Source organism: Capricornis sumatraensis, chromosome 3 (genome assembly GCF_032405125.1).
Source record: "Capricornis sumatraensis isolate serow.1 chromosome 3, serow.2, whole genome shotgun sequence".
Lineage (NCBI taxonomy): Eukaryota > Metazoa > Chordata > Mammalia > Artiodactyla > Bovidae > Capricornis > Capricornis sumatraensis.
The window spans coordinates 139,715,988-139,731,137 of record NC_091071.1 but is presented as its reverse complement, the minus strand read 5'-3'; the positions used below and the strand labels follow the sequence as shown (position 1 = coordinate 139,731,137).

Here is a 15,150-nt window from a genome sequence, read left to right as displayed (position 1 = left end):
TAGAACACGGTGGCCCAGGCATCAAAGTCAATGACAGCTTCCAGAAGTTGCAAACCCTTCTTAAGTGGAGAGGAGAGGCAGTGTCTGGTGGCCTGATGAATGTAACGCTTGGAATCTGAAGACGTGAGCTCCAACTCAGACTCCACCATTTACCATCTACAGGGATTTTAGAAATACTACTAACTCAAGGTCTTAACTTTTGCATCTCCAAAGTGAGCTTACTATATTGTCATGAGGATCAGATAAGGGCCATAAAACCTCCTTGTAATTTTTAAAGTTCCAAGTAAACGTTATTTCTACCTCGTACAAAATAATCAGGTAGTACAAATGCCCAAAAACAATTGTGGAAAGACACTGGGGTACTGTTGGATATTTCTGACTACTGGAGGAGGTATTCCCCTCAGCAAAGATCTATAGTGGGTTTTTATTAGTGCCCAGACATGCGTTTTATAAGTGATGTTACAGGGGGAGACAGACAAGAGGAATGACAGTCAGTGGGCCACCAGCCTTCTAAGATTTTAAGAAGAGAGCAAGCCAGGCCCCCATCCAGCCCAGCATCCATTGATAATGAGAAACTTGTTTAAAAAATATTTTTAAAGGGTATACAGAAAATAACAAGTGTTGGTGAGAATGTGGAGAAATTGGAACTCTTATTCACTATTGGAGGGAATGGAAAATGCTGTACTTGCTCTGGAAATGATGGTTCCTCAAAAAGTTGAAGCTAGAATTACAACACGATTCAGCAATTCTACTCCTGGATGTGCCATATGCTCAGTCATGTCTGACTCTTTGTGACCCCATGGATTGTAGCTTGCCAGGCTCCTCTGTCCATGGAGTTTTCCAGGCAAGAATACAAGAGCAGGTTGCCATTTTCTCCTCCAGGGGATCTTCCTGATCCAGGGATCGAAACTGCATCTCCTGTGTCTCCTGCATTGCAGGCAGATTCTGAATTGAAAGCAGGATCTCAAGGAGATATTTGTACTCTTGTGTTCATAGCTGCATTATTTGCAATAGGTGACAGATGGAAACAATTCAATCGCCCATTGATTGATGAATTGGTAAAGAAAATGTGGTACATACATACAATGGAATATAAGTCAGCCTTGAAAAGAGAACTTCAGACACATGGTACAACATGTATGAAGCGTGAAGATATTATGCTAAGTGAAATAATCCAGTCACCAAAAGGACAGATGCTGTAAGATTCCACTTATATGAGCTACCTAGAGTAGTCAAACTCAGGAGGCAGAGAGTAGAATGGTGGTTGCCAGAGACAAGGTGGATCCAGAGTTGTTGTTTGACAGGTAGAGATATTTGATGATGCAAGGTGAAAGTTTTGAAGATTGGTTGCACCAAATGTGAATATACGTAACTACTGACCTGTCCACCTAAAAATGGTTAAGATAGTAAATTTTATGTTATATTGATTCTACCACAATTAAAAATGAAAAAATAAATTTTAGGAAAAGATAACAAATAGTACAACAATTCTAAATTGACCTTTTCTTTGACTTATGTCTATTGTTCTCAGGTTCACAAAAGGGCGAGAGAGCCCAGTACTTTCCAGCAATTCTGCGCACCAGGGCTTGGGTAAACAGAGCTTCAGAAAAGGACCTCAGATACGACAAAGCAGAATTTCCCTGCCCCGGCTTGAATTCCACTGGCACTTCCCCTTACAAATATTCCTAGGCAAAAACTAGAGGCAGAATTCAGGAAGAAATAAAGCATTGTGTTGAGCAGAGAAGAGAGCAGATATTATTTAGCCATGTTATTTTAGATATGCCATATTCCACTAACAGCTGGCAAGTTCTTTAAAGCACGGTTCAGAAGCTATAATTGCTGAACTGAGCTTCAAGAGAATTTACAGAAATGAAAGCACATTCCTACAGATTATTAACATAATCATCTCATTTATATTATACACGAATACCTAAGATGTCTCCCAACTTGACACTTTTCGAAACAGGTAGTTAATTAACGTGGGTAAAGCAGCATTTAACCTGAAGTCTTCCCAGCAGGCGTCTGGCAAGGTGAGAAAAGCGGGAGAAAGAAAATAAGGAAAAGCAGAGGGGACAAAAGCAGGGCTGGAGCCAAAATCCTACTAAAGGAAACGAGGGGTAAAGGAAGGCAGAGGATTCTCAGGGCTCCGGCACCGTGTATGGCTTACCAGTTCTTCATGGTTATTTGATTTATTTGTGGTGTAGCCGTAAGGCACGAGAAGGAGCTGCCCATAAGAGTGCATAGTCAGGAAGCAGGCAATGTTCTCCTTCTTGCTCTCGATAAAGCCGGAAACAGCTTTCGTCTCTGGTTCAGACATGGGCCCCGTTCCACAAAATGTTAAACTTTCACAGTTGTGAGATGCACCGATACCTGAAATATACAGGAAACCCCAAGGAAGGCATCATGGTCTTCGTTTAGCACTGACCTGGGTGGAGGTTGAGATCGACGGCGGACGGCGGGGGAAGGAGGGGTGGGGGTTGCGAGAAATCACTCTTACTCAGGGCATCTGTGGGTGGAATCAAGGCTTGCCTTTGCTTGTCTAAGTTTGTCCTGGTTAAATAAGTCATTTAAGGAGGAGCACAGAAAGGCAGGAGGGCTGATGTTCAGATTTAGAAGCAAACTCCCTGCTTATGTGGCTGGGGAAGGAAGATGCAAAAAGGAAAAGCATTTTCAGCACTTTCACTTAAATTTTTGGTGAACCCTGAAACAAATGCTTGGGAACCAGTTCTTGGGTTCCAGGGTCAGCCTCTGTCATAGTCTTATTGTCCTAGGTGTCTCTCTTGCTGTTTTACTGGCATGAGTCTCTCTAGAGCTATTTTGCAAGGATAGAAAAACAGTTATTTTCAGTCAGTTGTCCTCACCAGTAATAATAAGGACCATCAACAGAGCACCTTTTCCATTTTGGGCACTGTGCTCAGCCCCTCCTGTAAGACATCTGAGAAATGGGATCAGTTCAGTTCAGTTCAGTCACTCAGTTGTGTCCGACTCTTTGTGACCCCATGAATCGCAGCACACCAGGCCTCCCTGTCCATCACCAACTCCAGGAGTTCACTCAGACTCGCATCCATCAAGTCCGTGATACCATCTAGCCATCTCATCCTCTGTCGTCCTCTTCTCCTCCTGCCACCAATCCCTCCCAGCATCGGAGTCTTTTCCAGTGAGTCAACTCTTCGCATGAGGTGGCCAAAGTACTGGAGCTTCAGCTTTAGCATCATTCCTTCCAAAGAAATCCGAGGGCTAATCTCCTTCAGAATGGACTGGTTGGATCTCCTTGCAGTCCAAGGGACTCTCAAGAGTCTTCTCCAACACCACAGTTCAAACGTATCAATTCTTCTGCACTCAGCTTTCTTCACAGTCCAACTCTCACATCCATACATGACCACAGGAAAAACCATAGCCTTGACTAGACGGACCTTAGTCGGCAAAGTAATGTCTCTGCTTTTCAATATGCTATCTAGGTTGGTCATAACTTTTCTTCCAAGGAGTAAGCGTCTTTTAATTTCATGGCTGCAGTCACCATCTGCAGTGATTTGGGAGCCCCCCAAAATAAAGTCTGACACTGTTTCCATTGTTTCCCCATCTATTTCCCATGAAGTGATGGGACCGGATGCCATGATCTTAGTTTTCTGAATGTTGAGCTTTAAGCCATCTTTTTCACTCTCCACTTTCACTTTCATCAAGAGGCTTTTGAGTTCCTCTTCACTTTCTGCCATAAGGGTGGTGTCATCTGCATATCTGAGGTTATTGATATTGAGAAATGGGATATTTTCTGCCATATCAGTAAACAAGGATATCATAGTCATCACCAATTGCAGCCCTCCAATGTGAGCTGAGCCCTAAGGGAACTCGGGAAAGAGAAGAATACTTGCCATCTAGCAGCCATCAAAATGCAGCCACTCTCTGCAGTGAGCCCCAAGGAAGTTCAGGAGGTGAAAAACAGACAATACTGGCCCCAGAGAGCTGAGGTGCATTATCAAAGGAATGGTTTCGGTCCCGACTCTTGCATCTTCCCATACACAGAAAGGGTTAAATTCCTTATCTCGGTATATCTGGTTTTTCTCATTAACAATGATATTTTGACCTTCAGACCACCTGCTCTTTATTGTGAAACTCTACATAAACCTGACTTTCTCCTCACCTGCTCAGAGTAGTTCTCTCAAGGTCACTTCATACACTGTCTCCCAAGCTTGAAGTCCTAAAAATTCTCACCGAATAAAACACAATTCTCAACTTTTAGGTTGTGAATATTTTTCGGGTTGATACATCTTATTGAATCCCCATGACAACCTCCTGATAAGATGGTATTATGTTGAGCCACATTTTTAAAAAAGAGAAAACTAAAGCTGAGAGAGCAATTTTTCCAAGATCACACACACAGCCACTGAATCTGAACCTTTGTCATCTGGTTTTTAACCAGACTGCTCTTATCCGTCTTTGTTTCTATTTGCTTCCAATCTATTGAGTCTGTTCAGATTCAGAAACATGAAAATGCCTTGATGAGAAGAAAATGTTTGTCTTGTTCTGCCCTCATGCTATAAAAAATATCTGCAAGGATAATTCTCTGACTTTTCTTTGTAACAGTTCATAAAGAGGTCCTTGATGAAAGTGAAAAAGGAAAGTGAAGAAGCTGGCTTAAAACTCAACATTCAAAAAACCAAGATCATGGCATCCGGCCCCATCACTTTATGGCAAATAGATGGGGAAACAATGGGAACAGGGACAGACTATTTTCTTGGGCTTCAAAATCACTGTGGATGCTGACTGCAGCCAAGAAATTAAAAGACACTTGCTCCTGGGAAGAAAAGGTATAACAAACCTAGACAGTGTATTAAAAAGCAGAGACATCACTTTGTCAACAAAGGTCCATATAGTCAAAGCTGTGGTTTTTCCAATAGTCATGTACAGATGTGAGAGTTGGACAATAAAGAAGGCTGAGCACCAAAGAATTGATGCATTCAAATTGTGGTGCTGGAGAAGACTCTTGAGAGTTCCTTGGACAGCAAGGAGATCAAACCAGTCAATTCTAAAGGAAACAAATCCTGAATTTTCAGTGGAAGGACTGATGCTGAAGCTGAAGCTCAATACTTTGGCCACCTCATGTGAAGACCTGACTCATTGGAAAAGACTCTGATGCTAGGAAAAACTGAGGGCAGGAGGGGAAGGGTGCAACAGAGGATGAGATGGTTGGATGGCATCATTGACTCAACGGACATGTGTTTGAACAAACTCTGGGAGATAGTGTAGGTCATGGAAGCCTGGCATGCTGCAGTCCACAGGGTCACAAAGAGTCAGACATGACTTAGTGACTGAACAATATATTTTAAAACAAAGTGATGGGTTTCAAACATATTCACACTGATCAAAGTCATCGTTGCCCTTTTTTTAGGCAATCTCACTTGAAATGAGTCCTGCAGATGAGTGTTGCTGTTCTTACTGCATAGATAATATCATCTCTTTAGACAGAGTAGCACTGATCAGGAAGTCCAGAAAGCTATACAAAATTAGATGTTTATTTCAAAAGTTGCATATATAAATAGTACTAACTCCAGTAATGCACCTTTTTCCTGGCTTCTCTGCTCCATTTTTTTGTTTTTTGTTTTTTTTTTGTTATTCATCTACTTACTAATGATGTACTTAGTAAGCATGTACTTACTACACCAGGATGCATCAAAGTTTCGATTGAGATCTGTTCCAAAACACGTGCCATTATTATGGGATGAACGGGATTTCCTCCAAAGCCGATCCTGTAACAGGGAAACAAACAGGGATGTTGTCATTCTAAGGTCTCATAAATCACAGTGTTAGTGATGATGGGTGGTCCTTGAACATGAAAAATAGTTCCTAGGATTGTTTGGAAGAACCTGCCTCAATATTATGAAGCTAGTGAATTTAATTTTTAGTCCCCCAGATGGGTTAGTAACCCCCAATAACAGGAACATCTGTACAACCCTAAGTGCACATGTGTGTAAACCATCACTTTGCAGGGGTAATTTGGCCTCTCCCTCATGGGCAGATTAATAGTGCCTGGTGGATGTGATCTGCTTAATCAGGAAAAGCTTCAGAGAGTCATTTTGTTTAAGGTCCAAGTGATTAATAATGAAAGAGAAATGGCTTGGCAGATGGAAAAAGGCTCTTCCAGGTGCATCAGAGATGGTTTGTGCACATTTCTAGAAGCAGACAACTGATGAGTAGAGATAGGGATAAAGACATGTTTCACCAGATAAGCCAGGAGGGAAGGGCTTGATTCATACTGGGCCAGAGAGGCCGTTACAGAGAAAGGGGTCCCTTGAAAGTCTGGGGGAGCCGGAAGAAGTGGGAGGAATGAATACTCCCTAGAAACAGGGGCTCTGACTTCTGGAGCGGTATGCTTTAGAAACATTTTAAAAGAGAAAGTTGTCTATTAAATGAAAATCTTGGATTTCCCTGGTGGTGTAGTGAATATGAATCTGCTTGTTGATGCAGGGTTCAATCCCTGGTCAGGAAGACCCCCACGTGCCACAGAGCAACTAAGCCTGTGTTCCACAGCTACTGAGCCTGTGCACCCTCGAGTCTGTGCTCAGCAACAGAAGAAGCCAGCACAATGAGAAGTCCACACACAGCAATGAAGAGTACCCCAAGCTTACTGCAAATAGAGAAAGCCTGCACAAGGCAACGAAGACCCAACACAGCCAAAAAAAAAAAAAAAAAAGATAATTTTATGAGATGTTCCCTTGCCCCCAACTCCATATACATGACCACCACGGAAAAATAAAGGTTGGGTTAGAATTTGTAGATTATTTGTGCCACTCATGTTTCAAGAACTGATTTAAGGATACATGGTAGTGTAGGAATTTTATACCAACATAATCTTTATCAGGTGACAGGCAATCCACAAATGTCAAAGAGATAGAGTTGAAGAAACATTAAGTCTGGCTGAAAAACTGGGAATATGTCAAAAAACAAACAAACAAAAATGTTCAAAAAAGGCCTTCAGCCTCCTCAATCCTAAACTTAACTTAGATTGTTGACTTAAAAATGTGGATTTTAATCCCAAATGAGGTTTCTTCCTTTAAATGACCACAAAACATTTTTATAGTTGTAGTGACTGAAGTCAGAAAATGAACCTGAATCAAGATCTAGTTCATGAACCCATCCCAGGACCAAACTCAATGTACTCACAGTCGTCCAAGTGTAGATGTAACCATCTATGTTAAGAACCGGAAGCACATAGAAGTCCAGGTTTTTAAGGAGCCTTCTTATCCTTGAGTTGTCTTTATAGTTCTGTAGAATCTGGACATTTAATAGAAAAATGTTTGGAATGATCCTGGGAAGAGATCTTTACTCTCAATTTTCTGACAATTTCAGCTTAATTGTGAGTGTGGACTTTGACCATCAATCCTGCCTCAAGTGTCCTGTTCAATGCTGTGGTCTTTCTGAAACCTCTGCATGCATCAGAATCACCTGGAGTCTGGCTTGTTAACATACTGCCCACCTGGCTATACACCCCCCCATCTCCACCCCTAGCCCCAATTCACTAGGTATGAGGTAGTGAGGTGGAAACCCAGAATTTGCATTTTAATAAGTTCCCAGTTATGTTGATGCTATGGGTCTAGGAACTACACTTTGAGAACTACTCCTTGTGGATGTCATCCTGTTTGGGCTTCTGAAAAGGCTTGACACAAAAGTATCTTATATTAATTATAAAGTCTTATTCCCTAAGGAGGGGTATAGATAATATGTGAGAATTCACGGTGCAAGGTATTGATAGTTTCTATGTGTTAATCTCTTAATCCACACAACAGGCACTGAAGTAGTCATTTCATGCACTTTATGCAGGTGAAAAACTAGGGGTCCTGGTGTTAGAAATTGTGCACCAGATTATCAGAAAGAGATGGCTCTGGGATTCAAACTCATCTCTGACTCCCAAGATGTATTTTCTTCTCCATTTAGATTTGTTTACCTTCCAAGAAAAATGATTTGGGGTGCACTATAAAGACAAGAGAACACCTAACTCAGTGTTCAGTGAAACTACTTATGAATTCCATTCACTTTGAGGTGAAGGAGCAGCTCAGTGGAGAGCTGCCTTGCCAACATGTGAAAAGAAACGTGCTCTCCAAATAGCCGAGACGTGACAGGTGTTTTGTAGGGTCGTTAACCACCTGGTGTCTCAGACAGTAAAGAATCCGCCTGCCATGTGGGAGATGTGGGAGACCTGGGTTCAGTCCCTGGGTCGGGAAGATCCCCTAGAGGAGTGCATAGCAACCCACTCCAGTATTCTTGCCTGGAGAATCCCCATGGACAGAGGAGCCTTGCAGGCTATAGTCCATGGGGTTGCAAAGAGTCAGACACGACTGAGCGCCTAAGCACAGCTAGCCATTGTGAGAAAGTTAAAAACACTTACTTCTTTCACAAACCACTGGCAGAAAGCAGGGGCAATCCATTCCCTGGCATGAATTCCACAGTCCATCCAGATAATCTTCTTGGGGTTATTGGATGGTTGGCTGATCTGGAGGGGACATTTGTGTTCCATCATCAAACAATTGCTTATGATTGCAAGCCACTGTGACAAATTATTAGATTTTTCCCCCGCAGGGGCACCTGTCTCCCTCCATTCTGTGGTTTCAAGGATGAGGCAAGGCTGCTGGCAAAGACACCCACCAATATGACCCTCCTATGGTTACACTTGCATTCTTATTGTTCTTAGGACAACTTACTGACTCCCCTGTGTCCCCAACACAAAGCCTGGTCTTCCCTGGTCTTACCTTTTACCTTAAATTATTCCCCAACTTTAAATAAAGGCAAAAACTTCCAAGCCACAAACTGTGATGCTAAATCTCTATAAACCTTAGAAAACCTTCCCACATAGAGTTCACTCAGAGTCAAAAAGTACACAAGTAGCAACATTCAAGAATCAAAAGAAGTAAAATTGAATCCCAGTCTACATTTAAGGGCTTCTCTAATGGCTTAGCAGTAAAGAACTCCCCAGCCAATGCAGGAGACATAAGAAATGCCGGGTCAATCTCTGGGTTGGGAAGATACCCTGGAGAAGAAAATGGCAACCCGCTCCAGTATTTCTGCCTAGAAAATCACATGGACAGAGGAGCCTGGCGGGCTACAGTTCACAGAGCTGCAAAGAGTCAGACACAACTAATGTGACTTAACATGCACACAAGCACTACATTTAAACTTCTTGAAAACTGTGAAAGGATCCAAATACACAATGTTCTGCAATACTTATTAAATTCATTAATTTCCTCTTTCTTTAGAGACTCCTCCAGTCCCAGCTGACCCAGTCTTCTTTCTCCTCTTCCCACTTGTCATTCTTGTCTATCAGGTCAGCCTCACTGAAACAACAGAGATCCCCTCCTCTTTTGGGGCAATTGTGGATTAACCTAGCAATTACAGATTCTCTTTGGTGGAGAAGCTGTGAACATGTCCATGTTTGTAACAGTCACATCTGGTTCTGTTCTGTAAATGTCCTGGACTCTTGTTCATTGAAAGCTCTTGGGAGTTGGACTGATGAAGGTTCTCCCTCTGTATCTATGAGAAAGTTACAAATTTTGAAATATATGGCTTGAACTCATCATATTCAAGGAATTTTTCCTTTTAGCCTCACCCATTTTCAAAGCTCCTAATCTACCTTTTACTTTAAATTCTGTCTTATAATTCCCTCTTTTATGAATATATATATGACCATAAGTTTTTCTTTATTGTCTCCTTATTACATGCCAATTCTCTTTTTTAAAAGATGTCCTTTGCAAAGGATGTTTAGATGTCTTCTTGGCTAGCTCAGCTCAGCTTGACAGCCTATGGAAAGTCACATAGGTAGGTGGCCCACGTTTAACATAGCAGTCAACTCCTGGGTAAATTCTGTTTTGAAGTCAATAGACTTTTTTGTAACTGTGAGTAACTAAAATTTGAGGATGTGCTTCGCAAAATAACATGTCTATAGTAAATAGTAAGAGGACAGCAAACAAATAATGCTAGTTTTTAATGCCAAACTGCTTTGGTGGTGGTTCTTGAAGAGCAGTCCTGGGCAAGTAATATCAGCACCAGCTGAGAACTTGTTAGAAATGCACTGTGGTCCTGAAACTTGTGCGTGTGTGTGCTTAGTTGCGCAGTCATGTCCAACTCTTTGTGACCTCATGGACTGTAGCCTACCAGGTTCCTCTGTCCATGAGGATTCTCCAGGCAAGAATACTGGAATGGGTTGCTATGCCTTCTCCAGGGGATCTTCCCAACTCAGGGATTGAACCCAGGTCTCCAACATTGTGGGTGGATTCTTTACCATCTGAGCAGGGAAGCCCTCTGAAACTTGAGTGAGCATCAAAATGACCTGGGGGAGGGCTTGTTAAAGCACAGATTGCTGAGCCCAACCCCAGAGTTTCTGATTCAGTAGATCGGCAGTTAGGCCCAAGCATGTTCATTTCTAACAAGTTCCCAGGTAATGTTGATGCTGCTGGTCCAGGGCCACCCTTTGAAAACCCGCTGATCAGGTGCAGCAGTTATCAACCCTGCCTGTACCTTAGGATCATCTAGGGAGCTTCCAAGGGATGCCTGGGACCCATCCTGGAGCAATTAGCTCAGAATCTCTGTGAATGGGACCCAGGCATCAGTATTAAGCAACCAGCATTGAAAAATCACTGGTCCAAACCTGAGAGTCTATGGAAAAGTGGTTAATCAGTCTCAAACACTTTTCATTATGTCATATGCAGAAGGGGGAGAGAACTTTGGGAATGGCTTATTCCTCTGGCTATGCTATGGTCTGACTTTGTGACTTTGCACGAGTCACTTTACTTCTCTGGGTCTTTGTTCCATTAGAAAATGAGGGAACCAAACATAAATGTTGTCCATAATATTCAAATATTTTTATGGAAAATAATGTGTTAAAGAAAGCTGAGCACTGAAGAATTGATGTTTTTGAACTGTGGTGTTGGAGAAGACTCTTGAGAGTCCCTTGGACTGTAAGGAGATCCAACCAGTCCATTCTGAAGGAGATAAGCCCTGGGATTTCTTTGGAAGGAATGATGCTAAAGCTGAAACTCCAGTACTTTGGCCACCTCATGCAAAGAGTTGACTCATTGGAAAAGACTCTGATGCTGGGAGGGATTGGGGGCAGGAGGAGAAGGGGACGACAGAGGATGAGATGGCTGGATGGCATCACTGACTTGATGGACGTGAATCTGAGTGAACTCCGGGAGTTGGTGATGGACAGAGAGGCCTGCCATGACAGGGAGGCACGACATCCATGACATCCATCCAGGCAGAGTCAGATACGACTGAGCGACTGAACTCAACTGAACTGAATGTGTTAAAAAAAACAATTTTGTAAAAACTCAAAAGCGTGAAAAGTGAACTGGGGATTTCACCCTTATGCAGACCATCCTTCCTGCCCCTACCCCACCAACTGTGGGAGCTCTGGAGGCATCCAGGCCTTCACAGAACACAGTCTGGAAACCTCTCAGCCAGAATGTCTTAAGTCCTTTTCAACCACCATCTGCAATTCTAATTTCCTCAGTTTTAGCAGGGACAAGTGAGGCCCAGCAGGAAGAAAACTAAGGAGTAAGTTCTTACTTCTGGGCCTTAGGTAGTACAGTGGTAAAGCATCCTAGTGCCAATGAAGGAGTCTGAAGAAACGCAGGTTCGATTGCTAGGTCAGGAGCATTCCCTAGAGAAGGAAATGGCAACCCACTCCAGTATTCTTGCCTGAAATCCCATGGACGGAGGAGCCCAATGGGCTACAGTCTATGAGGCTGCAAAGAGTTGGACATGACTGAGCGACTGAGCAGGCAGGCCTGAGGTGTCACCCAACCATTCCAAGTTCTCTTTACTTCCGAATATGATTCCACCCAGATGATTAATATGTAAGCATTTAGAAGTTGTTAAGTTTAAAAGTCCAGTTTAGGGTGGAAAAGTCAGCATCTCTGGGTCCTGTCTCTTTAACCTTGTCCGTGCTTCTGACTAGCCCCTGAATAGTAAGCAAATATCCTTGGATAAGGCTGTAACTCTCAGCCTTCTCACTCACCTTCAAATAATACATGGGCCGGCTCTCATAAGTCATTCCTAGGAAATGCTGCGTCACCACTTCCGTGTACTTCTCCCTTATCTCACTCATCCACTGGTAGATCTGAAACAGCCAGGGAGGACTGAGGTTATCAGTTAGAAGATCCTTTGCTTGCCTCTAATTAAGAAATTGTTTCTTTCATCAAGATACTGAACTCTCAACTCTTGGCTGTTCATTAGCACACAAATGAAAGACTAAACCAATGAATTATAACTGTCCCTTCTCCCATATTCTTTAAAGATCTACTCTACCACCCAGGCTAGGACACCCTGTTGAACTTCACAAATAAATGATTGAGAATGATCAAGTTCAACAATGCAGAATAACACTACTTAAACATTGTCCAATCACACAATTTTCAAATAGCCACCAGACTTCTGGACTTTGCTGTGGCACTCAATTATGCCAGAAATTTCAGGATAAGTTTATTTTGTGGGATCTTCTTTGAATCCCCAAAATATCCTTTGTTAATGTTCATGGATTCAAAATTGGAGAAGAGTCTGGTTATGCCCCTTTCACAGAACAGTGAAATTTCTAAATCAAGACCAAGTTAATAACTTAAAGGAGAGAATGAAATAAAGTCCTTTAAGGGTCCTTTAAGGGAGAATGAAATAAGCAATGAACCAAGATAAGACATATTAGGACAGTCCTCAGCATATGATACCCTCCACATTCAATTTCTGTATAGCAGAATTATCTGAATGATAAGAATTATGGTAAATGATAATAATTAATTTGGCATAACAAATTCTATTTAAATTTCTGTGTTTTAATTGATTTTGTCTCAATTCTGAGACAAATTTCTGTGTCTCAATTGACTTTCATCTTAGCATGGAATATCTATGGATAAAATGCATTATTATAACAGTAATAATAAGTGAGGGAAGAGATGAACAACTCATCACATGGGTACTATGTGCTTTTCTGTGATGAGACTGGATCAGATGCAGTGCCCTGAGTCCTGGGAGAGATATAAATAGCATATAACAGTTGCAGCTATCATTTTATTTATTGCTTCATCAGTAAAAGTGTAGCCTATTTTATTTACTCTCACAACCAAACAACTGCAGGAGAAGTACTGCTATTCCTTTTTCATGTATAAGGAAACTGAGGAAAAAAGAGATTAAATGTCTTGGACAAGGTCACAGAGCAAGTAGCCAAGCCAAGTATATCTCATCTCTGATACCAGCATGTACACTTCTCATGGATCTTACTGGATCTTGTTTTTTAAAAAAAGATCTAAGGGACTTTAGTATTTTGGGGTGAACGTTACAGAAGAAAGTGTAAATTCTTTCTTGTACTCTTTGAAAAAAAACCTGGAAAATATTAATATATTCCCCAAGACTGAGGAAATAAGTGGCAAAGCCTGGCTGGAGGGAAATTTGGGCATTTATATAAAATATGTAAATGATTGTTTAGCCCAGTAATTCTATTTTTAGAAATTTATACTTCAAAAGAAGTGTTACATAATATCACATACACACACCACATATATGCATATATACTTTTTACTGTATCCAGTTTCAGAAAGCACTAAACATATCTTCATAGCAATACAAATATTTCTTTTGAGAGCTGTTGCCTGTGTTTCTTGTATCCTACCAGAAATACCACCCTTTCAGCTAAACAGGATTCAATCAGAAGGCTTCTCCACCCGTGTTTTGCATCCATATACACACTGATCCTGCCCTACTTAAAGCAGTTAAAAGACTTGATGAACAAGAGTAACGTTTAATTTTGATCCATGTTTACACTAGAAAAACTGATTGGGGCATTCTTTTCCTTTTTTTTTTCTTTTGGTTGTTGATTTGCCTTTTTATTTCTATCACTAGATTTGTATCTGTAATGGTGATGGTCACGGGATGACGTTTGTGAATCCCTTGACCTCAGTGCACAGACAAATCTCAGCTTCTCATTCTGAGGCCCTCTGGTCTGTAGATATTAACAGTGAACTATCCCTTGCCCACCGTAAAGCAGTTGTAACCACCACCAACCCCCCGCCCATGTGTCCGTGCTTACCTCCCCCATGGGGTGGTATCTGTTATAAGGATACATCTCCAGGATCCTCCATGGACTCACTACTTTACCCACAACTTCTTGTCTCTGTTGTGTGAGAGATCTGCAAAGACAAAGAGCAGCCGTGAAGCCAGATATCATGAGGTTGGAAGGTTGATGATAAAAGTAGGGAAAACCAACATGCACAGCACCTTGAGGACAGAAGTTATTCCTCAAGTCTCGTCTCTGCAGCTTACAAACTGTGAGACTGTGGGTACCACTGAGCCCCTCTGAGCTGCCATTTCTTCATCTCCAGGTTGGGGACTTTGCAGGGAGGCTGGGATAATTCAGCAAGATGTTGTAGATAAGAACACTTTTTAAATTTGTAAAAGAAAGAATAAGATTTATTGAGCTAAAACTTACTGTGAGACATTCATTAGATTAACCACTTTAAATCTCTCACTTTTCTGGAAAACTCTAAGATGAGGTATTCTTTTTCTTTTTTTTTGCCACACCCTGAGGCATATGGAACCTTTGTTCCCAGACCAGGGATCAAACCCATGTTTCCTGAACTGGAAGATGAAGTCTTAGCCACTGGACCACTGGTTAAGTCCTAAGATAAGGTATTCTCTTAAAAAAAAAAAAAAAAAGTTTATTTATTTATTTTTGGCTGCACTGGGTCTTTATGTTGCTACAAGTGGGCTTTCTCTAGTTGCTGTGAGCAGGGGCTACATTCTAGCTGCAGTGCTGGTGTTTCTCATTGCAGCGGCTTCTCTTGTTGCAGCTCCCAGGTTCTGAAGCATAGGTTCAATAGTTGTGGCACACGGGCTTCGTTGCTCCACACCACACAGAATCTTCCCAGACCAGGGATCAAAATGCATCTCTTGCATTTGCAGGTAGATTCTTTATCACTGAGCCACCAGGGAAGCCCCAAAGTATTCTTATTACCCTCATTTCAGAAATGAAGAAATTGAGTCACAGGGAAAGTGTTATTAGGACTTAAACTCCAAAAGCCTGAGTGAAAAGCCTGAAGTATTAACCACAATACTGTATACAGTTGTAATAATCTTAATGTAGTGGTTTATATTTTTTAAAAACAAGCTTTGTTTTTT

The 15,150-nt window shown here is 41.7% G+C and overlaps 1 protein-coding gene across 1 annotated transcript in view; it reads right to left on the bottom strand.

The window, feature by feature from the left end:
- The window catches only part of CPO (carboxypeptidase O), a 32,470-nt gene that overhangs the window by 5,151 nt on the left and 12,169 nt on the right, over positions 1 to 15,150 (bottom strand). The window contains exons 2-7 of the mRNA XM_068969606.1: positions 14,063 to 14,162; positions 12,005 to 12,106; positions 8,381 to 8,485; positions 7,159 to 7,269; positions 5,654 to 5,744; positions 2,168 to 2,370 (exon numbers count right to left, since the gene is read on the bottom strand). Of these exons, the coding sequence (XP_068825707.1) occupies positions 2,168 to 2,370; positions 5,654 to 5,744; positions 7,159 to 7,269; positions 8,381 to 8,485; positions 12,005 to 12,106; positions 14,063 to 14,162 (712 nt within the window). The remainder of the gene's footprint in view (positions 1 to 2,167; positions 2,371 to 5,653; positions 5,745 to 7,158; positions 7,270 to 8,380; positions 8,486 to 12,004; positions 12,107 to 14,062; positions 14,163 to 15,150) is intronic.